General features: G+C 35.2%; 1 protein-coding gene across 1 annotated transcript in view; it reads left to right on the plus strand.

Moving 5' to 3' along the window:
- The first annotated feature begins 316 nt into the window (after nt 1-316).
- LOC127872640 (adenylosuccinate synthetase-like) overlaps nt 317-20,268 on the plus strand; it is a 71,386-nt gene continuing 51,434 nt past the window's right edge. The window contains exons 1-7 of the mRNA XM_052415970.1: nt 317-639; nt 4,534-4,636; nt 5,327-5,440; nt 8,846-8,903; nt 10,413-10,458; nt 10,706-10,767; nt 15,692-15,773. Of these exons, the coding sequence (XP_052271930.1) occupies nt 430-639; nt 4,534-4,636; nt 5,327-5,440; nt 8,846-8,903; nt 10,413-10,458; nt 10,706-10,767; nt 15,692-15,773 (675 nt within the window). The 5' untranslated portion in view covers nt 317-429. The remainder of the gene's footprint in view (nt 640-4,533; nt 4,637-5,326; nt 5,441-8,845; nt 8,904-10,412; nt 10,459-10,705; nt 10,768-15,691; nt 15,774-20,268) is intronic.

Here is a 20,268-nt window from a genome sequence, read left to right on the forward strand (position 1 = left end):
ATTAAATATTTCTATATTATTTCGGAATAACTTAGCTACTGTTAGTGTATATGTGAGTTAATTATTGCTCGTTGGGCAAGAGTGGCGGGCGCACTCAACTAAAGCTTCTGCTCAAACACTCATGAACGAATTATGTATAAATGTACATTATTTCCAAAACTCCTTTTTATATTATTACACACTGCTTGCTCTCTCTTTAATGATGATACTCGCGTAGTTAACTGATATAGATCTATTGGCCCGGCGACATTTTGAAATATTTATTACAATCACATAAAACTTCCATCTGGCGAAACATTTCTTATCAACAACACATGGTTACGTCAATGCAGATAACAAGCAATTGGAAAAAGTCAAAAAGTGCAGAGATAATGAAGATGCTTTGTGTCCCTCTTTATTTATTGATTTAGCTCAAGATTTTCCCGCCAAATGTACAGTGCGCTAAGTGTCAACAAGGAAGAAAACATGGCAAAGTGTGTGCCAAACGGGGTTGGGAGTACGGATGGCCCTAGAGCCAAGAAACCAAGGATCGGAGATCAGTCTGTGACGGTGGTATTAGGCACGCAATGGGGAGATGAAGGAAAAGGGAAAGTGGTCGACATGTTGGCCACATCAGCCGATGTTGTTTGTAGATGTCAGGTATTTTCGCGATGCAGTTCTTGTTTACTTATGTTTGCAAATACTTTACCGGGAAAGTGATAACTTATGTTGCAAACCTTAATGAAATGCCATTTTCTTATGCATGTTTGTCATAATATGTATCAGTTGTGAAGAATACGGGTTTAAAACAGCAAAATCATTTAGAGGTCGTAGGGACGAGTTTATAAAGTAACATTCGCACATGAGGTTCACGTACCGCATTATTCGTTCCGATAATGTACGTACTTTTTTTTCGCAAAAAGTAGTGAGCGCCATAAATTGTTTCTTGTGTTTTTTTCAGAGAAAGTATTGGAATTAAGAATTGATCATTAGCTAGATTGTTTAACAACTTCATCCTTTTTTGTTATTTTACCCTGTTACAGTCGATTTGTGTATAGCGGATTTTAGTGAGTAACGGATAGGTTAAACGTTTTTTGCAAAAACTTTTATTTATGTTAAGATTTATAGTTTTCTATGAATTGAATACAAAAAGCCTATCATTGTTAAGTCGTTTCATGTTTTTGTTGCCGTGTGTCAATGTTTCTTTTTTCGAAAAGCAAAACAAGGTCACGTTATGTACGCACTGTTTTTGTGACGACAGGAAAAGTGCAGACGAATGGTTTCTTGAATTTTGCAGATTTTGTTTGGTAAACATAATGTTCATTGATGTAATATTTTAGTATTATGTGTCCTTTACAAAAGTAAGAATGCTCAGAAACCAAATTGAGGCGTACCATATAAAATAAGCATGAAAGCTGCAACTCGGGATTTAGTGAATAACGGACATGTGGTGACCCATATTCAGGAATGTGGGGATTGTCTCAAAATAAATATAAACTCAATTGAAGTTGTCCAATACACATGTGGTTAGCGTGTGGCTATGATATTAATTAGTGAAAACATCATTTTAAATGAAAAATAATCAAATTATAACGAAAAATCGATTTCTCTGAAAACATATTTTACACTATCAAATCTATATATATAACAAGATATTCAACTCAAAATGACCCGAATATAGGGTGCATCGCTTTGAACAGCCATTACTTCATCAATTGTGCAGCGATTTCCATGAACTTGGTCTTATTAAACGCAGAAATGAATTTCCTTTCTGGAAATGTACATATATTGCAATTATTTTTTACAAATGCTGTGTCAAATTTCAAGAAATAACACGATACACATGTAATCCGATAAAGACCTAAGCGATCCCGTAATGGCTGAATCAGTGTACCATAAAATTCGCGCTGTAAACAAATAATATTTTTTCGGAAATTTAAAACCGCTGGCATGTTTCAATAGGAAAGACATGTGTCTATCTAGGTTTAATGGTTTAATTACTGAATGCATGGTGTTTACGTTGAAATGAGACTCGAAGTCCTTAGCTATCCATTATACACCAATCGACTGTAGTTAGAATTATTGATTAATACAGTTTTTCACCACTTTGTGAATGGGGCTAAAATTGGGTGGTTAGTGTTGTAGCTTTTTTGCTTACAAATACTTAAAAATTGAAAATAAACTTGATTTGAATACAATATTTACAATGGTCCTTATACTTTTTTCCATTGTGAATGGGTCCCCCTTACCAGAACCAAATTTGAAGTTTTTTCCGAGAATTATTTTTTCCATTTGGGCAGATACCGGTACTTTTCCCAATTGGGAATAAACAAAATTGCTGTACCAAATTCCATAAATATTACCATCATAACACAGTGGTCTTGTTTCCTTCTTTAGCAAGGGCCTTGGAAATGCCACTTCCACCAAGAGAAAGGCCCCGTCCTCAAAGTGAATTTCTTTAAAATGATGCAATGTTCTCCAAAGATACTTTGGGATTTTTTTCCCTTTTATCAGTTTTGAGGATCACTTTTCCTCAAAAGTGAATGCCAGGCCCTTTCCCCAATTCAATAAAAAAGCCATTAGGTGTGCAACCCATGCGAAAGACAAAAAAGTCTTACCGGACATGAGGTCCAATAACTTATAAAATTTTCCTGACCTGGCCAGCTTTTACCAGACCTCGTTCTTCTTTAACCAAACACAAGAAAATACCATTTATAGAGTTTCTTTTCATTATTACGACGTTCACAATATTTAACAGTTTTAAATCAATAAAATAAAAAAATAATTTTAACCCATTGTATGAAAACATGGTAACAAGAAATACCTTTACAAAAAAGATAAAAGGGCCACGGCGTTGATTTCGTTGGTGTTGATGAAAGATAAAAAGTTATATCAATAAGATAAAAAATAACGAATGCCTGTTTCTGCGAAGTTGTTAGATGCATTACAGGAAAATCAATGACGGGGTGTTGAATGAAAATTAAAACATATAACTTATAAGTCAACTGGCTAGACACGAATCATCCGTACATATTTGAATTATTGTATATTTTTTAAACAATATAAAACACTAGTACTCTCATAGTGGAAATCAAGATGGCAATGTCCGTGCCGAAAAATGTATTTTTGCCATTGTTCGTTTGTTACTTTTGTTTATTTTTATTTTAAATTTTGTTCAATCTCCAGCCATATCAGAAAGAAAGTGATTAGCGTTTATTTCCTATTAACATTCTTGTTATATCTCCAGGGGTGTGATTTTTCCGCGGATTTCCGCGGATTGGGTTCTGCGGGGTCATTTTCACGATTCGCGTACATTCAACAAAAAAAATTGGGGAAAGTACGACCCAATCTGCGGATGTATTTCATAAGCGGCCCAAAACATCCGCATATTACACTGGTATTTTATCTAAGCATTTATTGAAACGAGCGATGTCATTGGCTGTCGCTTCCCAATTTTCCAATTAAAATCGGTCTTTAAAAATGTGTTTCAAATTTCCTTGGTGATTCGATTGCAAATTATTAATAGCGTCTTTGTGAAGCGTTAATGAATACGAACGAATGAATCTCACAAAATCTCGGAGATTTAACAATTATTGAAAAACAAAATTAAATGGGAAAGGGAAGAAACAATAGTGGATATAAATCAGAAAGCGATACCACTTTCTGAATGGGTACGAAAGATTGACTGTATTGGTAAGGCTGAAGTCATATTCTAGTCATGTGAAACAATATTGAACTACGTAAACTGTGGTAAATTGTCGTTAGTTGAACATTGTTGACCTTATGTAGAATTTAAAGGCATTAAGCTCAAACGAAAGATTGGGGTCATCATTCACAGGTATCGGAACACTCATCACAATACTAGTGACTTTGCATAACGTGTAAAGTGATTTAAAAAAGATTTTCATAAAAAGATCTTGTTGATTAGTTTAAGATGGTGTTTGTTTAAATGTCTGTTTTAAGGTTTGTCATTGCGTTATGCACGCAATTCGGGTAGTCAAAAACAGTCTACAGAATTTTCCTACCCTCAGACTTCACCTCAATCACACCCCTGATCTCGACTTAACTCCCTTTGAACTTTCTAAGTGAGAGTAGTGATTTTAAGAATCGCGCTTGGAGTTTGTTACATCACCAGCAAAAATAGCTTTTCGAATATCTGTTTTATTTTAAAGTTAAAAAATCCATTAGTAAAATCAATAGAAAACAGTCTGTATTTTTTTTACATATTCCTATTGTCGTGTTAATTTTTTACCAAAGTTGTACATATTGTTTTTTTGCGGGACATGAGGTCCAACAGTTTGGGAAATATTATCGGACCGCAGTAAAATTTATCAGATATGTCCGAGGTCCAACATCTTTCACATGGGTTGAGGTGTGATGTATTAGGGTGTTGGAAGTTGAAGCATGTTGAAGCTAGTTTAAGCACTGATTTATCATATTCATCTTCTTATTTGAAATCAACTCTAAAAATCAGCATAAATGCCATTATGATTGATACAGGCTAGGTTCATATTGATTGTTAAAACAATTATGCTATTACATTTATTTTTTCAGGGTGGAAACAATGCAGGCCATACAGTTGTGGTAGGAGATAAGAAGTATGCATTTCACATGCTGCCCAGTGGAATCGTCAATCCTAATTGCACAGCAGTTATTGGTTTGTTAGCTCATTAATTACCTTCTTATTATAGCCACATTTTTGTTCACCTCTATGATATGGTTTTGGGGAAAATATTTATTTTTGCTTTTGTGGGAAACCGGTTTTTAACAGGGGAATACAAAGTCCTGGGGTAGTATTTGGAATGTTTTAAGTGTAAAGTGCATATGAAAAAAAATGCAGAGAAGACCCCTTTTAAAAGTACTTTATAAGAATGAAAAAAGCCCTTGATTGCCAATTATTTAATAATTATATTTTGAATAAGCAAACTTTTTGAAATAAAACATTTGTAATATTTCATGGCCAATTTTATAAGCATTTAAACCAGAGTGTGCACCTTGCACTTCTGAAAAAAAATCTTACATAATTGGAGTTTTGTGACAAATAAGCAAAAAATGTGAGCATCGGGACGCATTTATAGTTTAATATTTTCTGCACAGTACACAGTTTATTTAAAATGTCATCTTCACACTTATTTTTTTTTCTGTTTGAAACATTTTTATTGTTTGACACCAATTGGGAATTTGGTTTATGTTTTATGTCATTTTTTTCCCTTTGAAACATTTCAATTGTTTTGACCCCAGATGGGAAATTTGGTTAAACATTTCTTTAAAAAAACAAATCCAACTTGTGCTTATTTGAAGCTCAATGTGTTGATTAAAAATACATGGTCACATAAATATATTACAGGGAATGGATGTGTTGTTCATATAGAACAGCTGCTAGCCGAAGTAAACAAGGCAGTGGCAAATGGTCTTGCAGACTGGCGTACAAGGCTCCTTATTTCTAACAGAGCTCATATAGGTAAGTTTTGTATCTTAGAAAGCTGGGATTTGAGTGTGTGTTTTTTTTGCATCTTATTTGAGGCAGAAATTTAATTAAGCAAGCCCCAGTCCCAATCTCAAAATATGTGTATTTTCCCCCAATGACTGAGTAAAATTCACAATTGGATGTTTCAAAAATGGTTTTGTTTTTGTATTGATAGAAAGAGTCAGTTAAAAACACTTACATGAACAGTTTAAGTCAAAACAACATGATATTTATGTGTTCGAAGGGCCCAAGTGCCATTCTCATAATGATGTAAAAAACACACTGGATTTTTAACTCTTAGCATGCTGTAGGTGTGAAAAACCTTACTTGGGTGTTTGAAGAATTAAACTACATTTAATTTTAACCTGATAACATGTTAGTTTTTCAGGGAAAAGTTTTGAAATTTTAGCTCTTCAACTAGTTTATTTGCTGTTTTTACAATGTTTGACATATTCACACATTTTGAAAAGAAATTGTAAATGTTATCCCTAAAGAGAAATGTTGCACAATACGTCTGTGAACAATTCTTACATATTGGTACAAGGCTAACTTTATATACCGGTAGATGTTCTGTTTCGTGTGTACACATGTACTAGCCAAATTGGTATACCTCCATTACTGGTAATGGGGGCTATATACATGTAGGAGTCACTTTTGTCGGTCTGTCTGTCGGTCTGTCTCGAAATTTCATTCGATCTTCACCAAACTTGGTCACAAGTTGTATCTAGATGATTACTAGGTCAAGTTTGAATATGGGTCATGCCAGGTCAATAACTAGGTCACGGGGTCACTTAGTGTGTTTTAAACCGAAAGTTTGTCCTGACCATAACTATGTCATTTATCGTTAGATTTTAAACTGACTTGGTACACGTGTTCACCATTATGGCACCGTGTGTCGTGTGAAAAAAGTACGTTGGTATCTCAAAGGTCAAGGTCACACTTGGGGTTCAAAGGTCAAATGCTTGTCCGGGCCATAACTTTATCATTTATTGTGAGATTTTAAAATCTCTTGGAAAATTTGTTCGCCATCAGTGGACGGTGTGTGGCGTGAAAGAATTACGTCGATATCTCCAAGGTCAAAGTCAAACTTTGAGTTCAAGGATTACAGGAGTTTTTCAGCACTGTCTGCGCCTCCGGAAAAACAGAGGCACTCCCAAAGCAAACAGACCCGATCTCAAACCGAAATTAAAAAAAAAAATCCCAATTTCCAAAAAAAACAACATTTTTGTGTTTGTTTTAAGAATGAAGTGTCTTATAACTTGTGTGACTAACCAGTGTTTGTTTGGTCAAAAATATCTGCTTTAAGGTTTTGACTGTTCAGTTATTATCTCAGAGTGTAACTGTAACTGAAAAACAAAATTGCAGTACTTGAATAAACGTTGAACATGCCCAATATTGCATCTGTTTCTATAAAGAAGACAAAATAACAAAAAAAAACAAATTTATTTGTTAAACCACTGAATTATTTAAGCATGATAAATTCACAATTTTTTCCCAAATGAGCCGTTTCATCGAAGCAAAAATTCCATAAATGGCCAATTTTGTTGATAAAAAATTCCCAATTTGGTCAGACTCCTTTTCCCAAAATAGGCAGAAAAACCCCTGGTTCATAAATTAGCTTGTCTGGGCCATAACTATGTCATTCATTGTAAGATTTTAAAATCATTTGGCACATTCGTTCACCATAATTGGACGGTGTGTTGCGCGAAAGAATTACGTCGATATCTCCATAGTCAAGGTCACACTTTAAGTTCAAAGGTCAAAACTGACCATAAATGAGCTTGTCCGGGTCATAACAATATTGTTCACTGTGAGATTTGAAAATCATTTGGCACATTTGTTCACCATCATTGGACGGTGTGTCGCGCGAAAGAATTACGTCGATATCTCCAAGGTCAAGGTCACACTTTGAGTTCAAAGGTCAAAAATGGCCATAAATGAGCTTGTCCGGGCCATAACTACATGTATGTCGTTCATTGTGAGATTTTAAAATCATTTGGCACATTTGTTCACCATCATTGGACGGTGTGTCGCGCGAGAGAATTACAAGATATATCCAAGGTCAAGGTCACACTTTGAGTTCAAAGGTCAAAAATGGCCATAAATGAGCTTGTCCGGGCCATAACTATGTCGTTTATTGTGAGATTTTTAAATCATTTGGCTCTTTTGTTAACCATACTTGGACGATATGTCGCGCGAAAGAATTACGTAGACATCTCCAAGGTCAAGGTCACACTTTTAGTTCAAAGGTCAAAAATGGCAATAAATAATCTTGTCTGGACCATAACTATGTCATTCATTGTGAGATTTTAAAATGACTCGGTACATTAATTTTGTTCACAGTCATTTGACGGCGTGTAGTGGGAAAGAATTCAAGAGTTCAAAGGTCAAAATGGCTGTAAATAATAATGGCATAATAATTCTTAAAAAATGCCATAAATTACATTCTCTTGTTTTATGAAGACAGCATGCAAAATAGTCTGTGTCAATGCGGCACGTAGGGGTATACGTCACGTCTGTGACAAAGCTCTAGTTTAAATATAATATTAATTGTGTAAGTTTGATGTGTCTTGTGTAGATCGAAGCTTGTTAAGTACTGTGGAGGCTGTCTTCCCAAAGTCATTTCTTAGACATACACTCAACCTATCACATTGCAAGAGTATATGTTATAACAAATTACAAATATGTAGTTGGTTTTTATATTTCCCCTTTCTGATGGGACATGTCTGATGTTATCAGATTGTGTCTCGCATTTTATTCAATAAAGCACTGTCTTATATTCTTCACTTAATCTTCGTTTTTAAAGGCGTGTGTTTGATTTTTCATGTAAATACTCAGACACCAGTATGACAGATAACAAATAACAGGATGTCTAGCTGTAAAGAGATCATATGAGTCGCGTTCTCAGAAAACTGGGCATAATGCATGTGCGTAAAGTGTTGACACTTTCCGCCTAAATTGGAGTTTTGCTAAGAAGAGACTTCATTTAAACGAAAAATGTCATAAAAGTGGAAAGTGTCGTCCCAGATTAGCCTGTGCGGATTGCACAAGCTAATCTGGGACGACACTTTATGCACATGCATTATGCCCAGTTTTCTCAGAATGCGAATCATATCATAATTTGAAATGAGCCCCGCTGTGGGAAAATGGGGTTTAATACATGTGTGTGAACTGTCGTTCCAGATTAGCCTGTGCAGTGCGCATAGGCTTTTCAGGACAACACTTTCTGGCTAAACTGGTTTTCGCAACAAAAGGCTTCCTTTAAGCAAAAAAATCTCATTAAAGTTGAAAGTGTTATTCTTGTTAAGTCTGTGGGACAGCGCTTTACTCAGAGCGGGGCTCCATTGCATGTTAGTAGGTGTTGTTGACGATATGGAGGTGCAATTATTGTTATTGCAGTGTTTGACCTGCACCAGAAAGTTGATGGACTTCAAGAGTCGGGCAGGGGCAAAGATCTGTAAGTCAGGGAGTTTGTCCGTAATTATACCAGTAGAGAGTATAAAGTGTGATGCTGATCACTTCAACTCTGGATATGCTCAATGCACATTATTATGATTTATCCCTTTCAGTGCGGGAACCCAATTTTAAAGGCCTTTGCAAACAGTTTGGATCCAGATGAGACGCCACAGAACGTGGCGTCTCATCTGGATCCAAACTGTTTGCTATTCTGATAGTATTCTTTGAAAAAAAAATGAAGAAAATGCTTATTTTACAAATTTAGCTGACAACATTTTAGCAGACGACAAATTTCCCAGCATGCAAAAGGTTATTCACTATTTACCACTTGGATACGTATTTTGACGAATGTGTAGTTCCTTAGAAAGTTACATTAAATGTAAGACCTTTCTGACTAAATTCAAGTTTTAAAGGCTTCATTTCCAACCCTGAGTTAATGATGAGCACCAAACTGCATTAAACTTGAACAGACTGTGAGTTACTCGCAGGCTGTTCTGGTTTTATCCTGGTTGCAAAAGCCATTTACACTTAGCTTTTATGGAGAAAAGTGTTAATTGGAATATATTTAAGTGATATGGGCATCTAACAGTTTATAGGTGTCTATTGCAACCGTTGTCTATTTTTGGTGTTTTCACTTCATATACACATATATTTATTAATGCAGCATCAACATACTAAAACAATATCCCGGAAAGAGAAAAATAATGCATTGAATATCAACCGTACTTTTGTTTGACAACTGATCATGCATGTACAATGTGAACCTAAATTTAGTTTAAGTGCAGATTCGTTTATACGACACAAAGACACTATTTTGTTTTACGGATCATTTCGGCTTAGAGGACTGGGCGAGTCATGTAAAATATCGAATATATTTTTGATATTTTTTGGTAGCAAGATGAGTTGCAGATAATTGGTCAGTAACCACATTTTAACTAACTCTTTTGACCTGTTAATTCTTTTCAGCGCAATTCAACAGTGCAAAATGCCCATAATATCATTTTAATAATTGTATGATGTAAATATCATACGATAGCAACACCTGTACATGTAGTGGGTCATTCTTTAAGTTTCCTGCAGATGGTTTGGTTCTGTCACTTGTTAACTGCTAGAATAGTTGTTTTTAAACAGTTATCCACGAAATGTTTATGAAGCTTCCTCCTGTGGACAATTACCTTTTCCATATGTTGTATTTTATTCAGTTACATAAATATTTTACTCTAATTTCCCATTTGGGTTTGTAGTGTGTTTTTTTTAAATGACATACTAATTCCTGTCAAAGGTTTCCTTGGGTTGTGATAAATGGAACTTTGGACAGATATAGAATCAAAACTACTACGTTCAATATTTTGTTTAATAAAATCCTTATTAAAATGATTAAATTCTGACTATGTCAAGGTTGATACCAAAAGAAGATTACTTTGTTGAGATGCCAAGCTATTGATCGTTCACTGTTATAGTTTAAGAAGATTAACCTGCTAAGAATATTCCTGAATTCTGTTTGTTTCAGCATTGGTACCACCAAGAGAGGTATTGGGCCAGCATACTCTTCAAAAGTGAGTTTTACTGTTGATACAAATATCACATGGCTGAACACTGAATATCTTTACAAATGTTGTTGTAATGGATTGAATTCGGCCTAAAATGGTATCTGTCTTGTCAAAAATGACATGGTTTTGGATCTGACAATTTCTTATATAGATCAGATGTTAAATGTATTGTAAAAAATATATAATTTGGCTTTAAATGCATGAAAAAACATGTAAAAACTGCGTGACTTTGAAATGTGTATTAATTTTTCAGGCAACTCGAAATGGACTGAGAATGGGCGACTTGGTTGGAGACTTTGAATGTTTCTCCAATAGGTATGCTTAAATATTGTTATAAATACTAATCGTATGTGTGTGCATTAAAAGTTTATGAGGTCCGCCCACGCCTCATGTTGCATTATGTGTGGACCTGGCTTGTGTCCCACTACTCCTATCTAATTAACTAACAAGACTTACAGAAGCTGGGACCAATTTTGAATTAAAGCTCAAATTTCAAGCTATTTAGTTGTTTCTGAAAAGTTTCTTAATTTTGGAGTGGTCTTGTGTTGTGGGGGAACCACACCTGTATGGAATGGTGATCACCAACCAAACTGACCTGCTTCAGTCAACAGAGTTAAATAATCACCACAGAGAGTAATTCAAATATGCTGATGCTATTGGTTTAAATAATTGGTCAAAATAAATTAATGAATTGATAAGTCCAGTTAAGATAGAATATCAGATTTTTTTTGTTTAAGTGGAATATTGACTTGTATTCACTGGTAATTAGAGAAAGTTGTACTTTCATAAGTTTCTCAGAAAAAGTGACATTATGAAAATATAAGATAATTTCACTTATTTTTCTGTTTGAAACTGTTTATAACCAGTTTAAAATCATTGAAATGTCCCTATAAAACCCTAGGAAATAAGAAAAAAAAGTTTATTAGCGAGGCTGTTTTCGGAGAAAACCCGAGCTATTGTCATAGCCAGCTCGTCGTCCGCCGTAGGCGTCATGCTAAAACCTTAACATTGGCCTTAACTTTTTAAATATTAAAGATAGCACCTTGATATTTGGCATTCATGTGTATCTCATGGATCTGCACATTTTGAGTGGTAAAATTTCAAGGTGAACATCATCCTTCAAGGTCTAGTGTCGAAAAAACAAAGTCAAGGGAAGTAATAAGCTTTAAATGGACATAGTTATCTGACCTGCCCACGTATATATTTTTGTTAAATAAATCAAAGATGCGCAGTAGGCGGCATTGTGTTTCTGACAAATATATTGTGGTAAAAGGTCAAGGTCAAGGTTATCCTTTACAGTCTATGGTAAAAAATACAGATTTAAGGGAAGTAATAAGCTTTAAAAAGGGAGAAAATTATTCAATATTGAACATAGCCACTTTATATATTTGGCATGCACGTGTATCTCATGGAGCTGCACATTTTGAGTGGTGAATCTACAGTCACGGTAGTGGCTTTTAATTATTTGCTACTAAAAATAGAGATTTGTTACAGACAATTATTTTCAAGGGAAGTAATTTATATAATTATAAATCTCATATTATATTATTTCCTTACCAAGAATTGAAGTTCTTTTCACAGTTACTGTACAGATTTATTATTTTGATTATTTATAACCCAAATGATTGATTTGTCAAAGTTGATGTTCATTACATACCTGTGGACTTATGTCCATAGATACATGATCAACTCTGGCTATGATCTCTTTTAAACCACAGGCCTTGGTTGTCAGTGATGTCTGACATGGTCATAATTGACTGTGACACCCTCCCCCCCCCCCCTCCCCGTAGCGGTCCATTTTTTCCCCCGGCCAGTTTTTACCCGGGGAAAATTTGGCCTAGGCCAATCTTCCCCCCCCTTGGCCAAATATTCCCCCCCTACTTTAAGAATTATCGTGTAAGTACCTGTTATTGAACAGCACCTATTATCGGACGCTTTGTTTTGGTTCTGTATGCACATGCGCAAAAGTGCGCATGACGTCACATTGATAAACAAATGGTCGCACATGAAGTCCATGACCTACTTGCCTACTTAGCTTGAAACAAATGTGCCGAAAACCGTTTAAAGGAATGCATTTATTGTTATTTACACCGTTTTGTGTGTTTTTTGCTATTACTTTTTGAATGCATTTATCAAAACGTGCATTTACACACCAAAAAGCATATTTCCGTTTGCAATTTTGATTGCAGCAGACGCAGATTTTTTGGCCGAGTCCGGGTCACGTGATAGTCATGTGACTTTGTATATACTGGAGTAGTATTTATGAAGTGTCGGTAATAGGTGATGTTTACATCGGCCCCCATTTTGTTTTGTCTTCTAGAGGTGACATTAATCAAGGAATCTTTGTTATGAATTCTTGAAGGTAGTTTATCGGAAAACTTTACAGATAAATCATTCAATGATTGAACTGTTAGTCATTTGTTAAAACAAAATGTTTTTGTCATTTTAAGTGTTTCAATTTTAAGGTAATTTAACGTAATTTCTTAGGTGTTCGATAACTGGTTCATCCACCATAATTGCAACATGACTCTCGGCCATTTTTTCTCCCCTCGGCAAATCTCCCCCCCCTCCTTATTAAAAGTGAAGAATAAATGTAAAAGATAAGTAAAATAAAAGATAAGAGTGTGTAGGAAGTTTTTGCAATTCTCAATCAAATTCTATTGTTAAAACTTTTACAAGGTAGGGGGGGAAAAACTGGCCAGGGGGGAAACTGGCCGAAATGTGTAGACATATAATATATTAAATAAAAATTAAGGGGGGAAGAATTTGACTAGGGGGGGGAAGAATTGGCCTAGGCAACTTTTTCCCCAGGGAAAAAATGGACTAGTCCATTTTTTCCCCGGGGAAAAATTGGCCAGGGGGAAGAAATGGCCTGTTACACCGGGTTGGAGTGGACAAAATTCAAGGGAAGTAATAACCTTTAAAGGGAGATGATGGCTATACCTGCCAAATGATAAATAGAAATGTTATTTCAATGCGGCGCAGTAGGGGGCATTGTGTTTCTGACAAACACACCAATCTCTTGCACGACAGTTACATTACATTCACCTCTGTGTTGGGCTCAGAACGGACTACTGATATGAAAGCGTCTCATTCATGTAGGGATGGCAAAATTATTCGAATATTCGATTGAATGGTCTGTATTCGAATAACATAATTGACATTCGCATATTCGCAATTTTTTTAAAACGTAACTGCCTTAGTTTGTAATGACCTGCGAGCCGCTTACTAATTGGCTACTGAAATCACTTGGGATTAACATGTCTGATGTGACGTTCTCCGTGTCAAACCAGGTATGTGTATTAGTACGTTAATACACATACCTGGTCAAACTGATAACGCGGCCCGTATCAGCGTTGATTGCGCAATGCAATATACACACTCTAAGAAAGTACCCGAACGGTTGTTTGTCAACGGGGTGCCAATTAACGGCTTTATTTCACTGGCGAATAATAATTAAGTTTCTGTGATCACAGTATGAACAGCCATTAAAATGAGTGAATTACTCAATTTGCGCATAATTTATATTTCAGCTGATCTGTCGATCAGATCTCCGACTTTCATTCATAAAATACCGGATTATTACGCTGGTGGAAAATGTATCGGCATGTTTTGTTTAGTTACAGCGCGTGCTTTAAGTGTATAAGCTCCGCCCATTATTTCCAGAATAACCCATTGAAGATTTTCTTCTATGTTCTATGAAATTTGGCACGTGCTGTGTTAGAATGCTAGGCACGCTTTACGTAACCTACGACGGGCTTCTTGGTTTCTAACCGGCATCGGGCGGCTAGGCAACGACATATGACATTATTCTCGTTTGGAAAAATACGACTCTGTGTTAGTATTGCGCGTGTTGATTTTGCAAAGAAAGTGCATCAAACGTTCAGCGCGAAAAATGACAAAAGTGTGTCGTTCTGGCATTGATGTACGTTATAAAGCAAAATAAAATTATATTTGATCTTGAATATTTGGTGTACTTTGCATGCCTTATGATATGTTTCTTTATAAAAATGTACACGCAATCGTTACTTTAGCATTTCAAATAAAAATAAAATGATATAACATGATATTCTCTCTTCTTTTTGTGCCCGATTACAGTATCGGTCATAGTATTAGCTGACAGCGATACAATTATTTGATAGCAACGTTAACAAACAGCATCGTATTCAGCATACAGATATAACTTACAAAGCAATGGAAGTTAACACAGAACAAGTTTTACTCTTTTTTGATATATTTCGCTTTAATAGGCTTTATCAAAGTTTGTTTTTACAATTAAGCTCCATTTCTTTCTATTTCTCAACACAACAATTGTATATTCAATTGTATTTCTGTGTCAATTTATATCAAATATCTCAACTGGATACGATACTGAGTAAAAGAAGTTATATCCAGCCAGCCGTTTTTTGCGAATATTCGAATATTCGATTGAATGGATTTGCGATTATTCGAATACCGATATAGGAATTCGATGCCATCCCTACATTCATGTCATGATCATTCCAAGCGTTGATCATTGAGGTTAACGTCACTCTATAAAAAAATATGTACAATTGTTTACATTTGTGAAGTGCGTGGAATGATTCCATCTGTGCAAATGGGCAATAAAATAGTTCCAAAGAGTTGCATTAAAACTCACAAGTTTTTGCATGATTTATCGTAAATTTAAAAGTCATATTAATTAATTTAATGCATGCGATCTTAAATATCCACTCAAATATACATTGAATGTGTTTGTTCGGTTTTACCTATTTGGTAGACAAAATGGCATGCTGAGCCTCAGGCAGAGGTGTATGTGAGAGCAAGGAATGACAACTCTGCGTGGAGATTAACAAACACACCTCTTGTTGGGTCACTAGGTCAAAGGTCAAGGTCACTGTGACCTCTAAAAAAAAAAAAAAAAAATTATGACAAGCTTTCGTAGCCGAGCGTGGCACCCGTTATGCGATGCTCTTGTTAATTTATGGTTTCAATTTAAATTTTTACACAGCCCAACTGAAATTGGAACTTCATTATTCATTTGTTAGGTTACATTCCATTAAAAGTAAATCATTCTAGCACTTGCATTACTTGAAGTTTCAAACTGGGAATATGCTAATTGATAGAAATTAATAGCTATAGGAAAAAATAGACCCCCTTTGGACTGCACAGGCTAATAGGGGAAGGCAATTTAAAGCACATGCATCACGGTAAGCCCTGTTTTCCCATGGCGAGGCTCAATGATCGTTGTTTTCTTCAGGTTTGAAGCCCTGGTTGAGTACTTCAAGAAGCATCACACGGGCCTGGAAATTGACGTTGAGAGTGAACTGAAAAAGTACAAGGTCTGTATGAGATGTGGCTTCTTTTCGTATGACAATTGAGCTTTTTTGTACGGTACAATATGTACCCACCAAAATGAAGTAAATAGGATTTACTGGAATCAGCTTGGACATCTGTCTTCTGTCTCTTGACACAAATTTGTATGGAGATTTTCTCTAATACTTTTCAATCTACTATATTCCAGCGATTGTTTTTCTAGTTAGGAAAAGTACCAGTAATGTACAGTACAAATTGGGAAAAATTAGCACAAAAAACCCTGAAATTGGGTAATTTGCTTCATGAAATCTTAAATTGCTTGATGTTAATTGCACAAACAAATAACAATATTCTTTTACATGTCTTTTGGCTTGAAATGTTTAGTTTCAGTTATTATTTTATTTATATGCTTGCAGACGATGTACTTTAAGAATGAAATTGACAAAATTTTCCTTCAGTTTGGGAATATTCTAACAACAATTGTAAAATGTGTAGTTTTTATTTAATAAAAAGTAAACCTTTTACGGGTTCTTTATAAGGAAGGAAAAAATGGCAGTTTTCATACTGTCCTACGTTAAAAATTAAATGTTCCCCTTTTATGCTCACCTGAGCACAACATGCTCATGGTGAGCTTTTGTGATCGCCTTTTGTCAGTTGTCCGTCGTCCGTTGTCAACGTCAACATTTGCCTTGTTCACTCTCTAGAGGCCACATTTATTGTCCAATCTTCATGAAATTTGGTCAGAAGTTTGGTCATAATGATATCATGGATGAGTTTTAAAATGGTTGCGTTTACTTGAAAAACATGGCTGCCAAGGGGCGGGGCATTTTTCCTTATATGGCTTTAGTAAAATCTTGTTAACACTCTAGAGACACATTTATTGCCCAATCTTCATGAAATTTGGTCAGAAGATTAATCCCAATAATATCTTGGATGAGTTCGAAAATGATCCTGGTTGGTTGAAAAACATGGCCGCCAGGGGGCGGGGCCTTTTTTTCTTGTATGGCTTTAGTAAAACCTTGTTAACACTCTAGAGGCCACATTTATTGTCCGATCTTCATGAAACTTGCTTAGATGATTTGTCCCAATGATATCTTGGATGAGTTCAAAAATGGTAGCCTTTGCTTGAAAAACATGGCTGCCAAGGGGCGGGGCATTTTTCCTTATATGGCTATATTAAAATCTTGTTAACACTCTAGAGGCCACATTTATTGTCCAATCTTCATAAAACTTGGTCAGAACATTCATCCCAATGATATCTTGGACGAGTTTGAAAATGATGCCGGTTGGTTGAAAAACATGGCTGCTAGGGGGCAGGGCATTTTTACAATATGACTATAGTAAAACCTTGTTAACATTCTAGTTATGTTATAAAGTGCTGCTTTAATGTATTCTTACAATGAAGACAATGTTAAGTTCACAGGCAGCAGTATCATAAATTTATGATACTGCTGCTTGTGGTTAAGTTAATATCCTTCCTATTTCGCATATTAAACTTGCAATAATCTATAGATTCTTAAAATTAAATAACACCATTAATTCATAACCTCTTTAAAATTATTTATTTAATTCAGTTGCCCAATCTTCATGAACTTTGGTCAGAACATTATTTTCCTGTGTAGTAAAGTTTGGTTTTATTATGTCATTATTATGTACCATTAACTGTTTTTTTAATTTTTCATAACACAGAATTTTTAGCTTGGCTGTTTTGTAATAGTCAGCTCGTCGTCCGCCCGCCATAGGCATCGTGCTTAAACCTTAACATTTGCCATAACTTTTTAAATATTGAAGTTAGCACCTTGATATTTGGCATGCATGTGTATCTCATGGAGCTGCACATTTTTGAGTGGTAAAATTTCAAGGTGAACATCATCCTTCAAGGTCTAGGGTAAAAAAAACAAAGTCAAGGGAAGTAGTAAGATTTAAATGGACATAGATATCTGACCTGCCCACGTATATATTTTTGTTAAATAAATCAAAACGGCGCAGTAGGCGGCATTGTGTTTCTGACAAACACATTGTGGTAAAAGGTCAACATCAAGGTCATCCGTCAAGGTCTACAGTAAAAAATACACATTTAAGGGAAGTAATAAGCTTTAAAGGGAGATAATTATTCAATATTGAACATAGCCACTTTATATTTTTGGCATGCATGTGTATCTCATGGAGCTGCACATTTTGAGTGGTGAATCTACAGTGACGGTAGTGGCTTTTAATTATTTGCTTCTAAAAATAGAGATTTGTTAGAGACAATTATTTTCAAGGGAAGTAATTTATATAATTATAAATCTCATATTATATATTTCCTTACCAAGAATTATAGTTCTTTTCACAGTTACTGTACATATTTATTATTTTGATTATTTATAACTCAAATGATTGATTTGTCAAAGTTTTTTTTTAAATGATATAATTATCTTTTTTTTTCTTTCCTGTACTAATTTGTGAATGGTAGGGTTCATTACATACCTGTGGACTTATGTCCATAGATACATGATGACCTCTGGCTATGATCTCTTGGATAAACCACAGGAATTGGTTGTCAGTGATGTCTGACTTGGTCATTTTTTACTGTCTACAGACCCCGTCCCCCCCCCCACCCCGGTTGGATTGGACAAAATCCAAGGGAAGTAATAAGCTTTAAAGGGAGATGATTTCTATACCTGCCAAATGATAAATATAAATTTTATTTCAAAGTGGCGCAGTAGGGGGCATTGTGTTTCTGACGGACACATCTCTTGTTGGGTCACTAGGTCACATGTCGAGGTCATTGTGACCTCTAAAAAAAAAAAAAACAATTCTGACAAGCTTTCGCAGCCAAGCGTGGCACCCGTTATGCGGTGCTCTTGTCATAATTAACATAACTGTTTTAGTCATTATTGATTATGGTAAGCCTATCAACTAAGAGATATCTGAAGGAAAGACAACATATACACAAAAGACCCTTTTTACAATAGGCCAAAATTGATAAGAGCGCAAAGTCACGTGACTCGCAGAACTCCAGAACGAGGCTGAACGTGTATAAATTTCCAATAGTCCCGCGCAACGCCGCATCTTATTTTAACATTTCACTCTTTTGAACATTCGGAGATGTAACGACTGAGAAAAGTCAGAATAAGTGATAAATATGTACTTGACATTATAAGTGTCAATACATTTAATAAATTGTCTTGATTAAAGTACTTGTTTTTCTTCATTTTTTCACACATTTGACACGCTTTGTTAGAGCTTTAATATCGCGCTGTTTGAATAAAGATCTATCTTGTTTATTGATACATCTGTTGTTTAATAGCCCATGTGTTCCGCATAAACCTATTATCTCGTTATGATCAGATATGGTGCCGACAAATACTAAATAAAGGCATGGTGTCATAAACCACCCGTGGTAGATGCCTGGTCATTGAACATCATGTATGGTACCCCGGCCAATGTATTCTTGTGGTAGAAGTAGTACGTAGTCATTTCTAAAACGTATGTAACGTCAAATACTCAAACTAAATACTGTACAGATATTAGCCAGTTTAATCATAATTATACAGAGAATGCTGGACATTCGTCCTAGCCTAGTTTTCACACAGGCGGTCATTCGTTCCTATGTTTTTTGCACGGAACATATAGTGACATCTAGAGTCCCTGGTTTAATGACAACCTTAACATTCGTGCCTTCGTTATTTTGATAATGCGAATAATGGTTTCTATATAATTTTTACAGCCCGGACATTCGTTCCTCCGTTATTTGGACAGCCTGGAGATTCGTTCCTTAAAAATTGCTATCCTGGTCAATTATAATTATAATCACATTTTATCAAAATAATATGACACTCGGAGCATTTTATCTGGTAATTTAATATGTCGTTATTAAAATAGTTAAAAAAATTATCATGTTTTGTGTTATACTTTATATTTTGGTAATATTTTATCATGATCATGAGAATGAAAACGTTTAAAATATTCGAATATATCGACTTACACTGAGATCTCTAATTTGCCAAACCTTGCAGAAATCTGGACGTTAAAATTATGTAGGAGTATATATATCCGGTCTGTCAAAATAATGTTGGAACAATTGTCTGGGATGTCTAAATAGCGTGGGAATGAATGTCCGGGTAGTTAAAACAATGTATGAACGAATATCCGCCGTGTCAAAATTAGCGTAGGAATGATTTTCCTTGTGAAAGAATTTTCGGATACATAATCAAGTGCTTAATACTTATAAATACATTTGAAATGTTTATTAAATTTTATGCTATTACAAGCACGAAACCTATTTAGCGGGTTACCCGGTACCGCTAAAATAAAACTCCGTCATTACATAGTTTTATAAAGAGTGTTCGTTAGTGTATAGAAGAACACAATTAAAAGAAGCATTTTAATTGACCGGGGTTAAAGAGTGTTTCCGAAAATTAAAGACACACATACACAAGAGAGATTTTTGACATGAAGTGACATATATTTATCACTCATAATCACATTTAAAGAGAAATCAAGGTGCATGCGTAGACAGTTCAGTTTGCTCCACAC

Source organism: Dreissena polymorpha, chromosome 3, assembly GCF_020536995.1.
Source record: "Dreissena polymorpha isolate Duluth1 chromosome 3, UMN_Dpol_1.0, whole genome shotgun sequence".
Lineage (NCBI taxonomy): Eukaryota > Metazoa > Mollusca > Bivalvia > Myida > Dreissenidae > Dreissena > Dreissena polymorpha.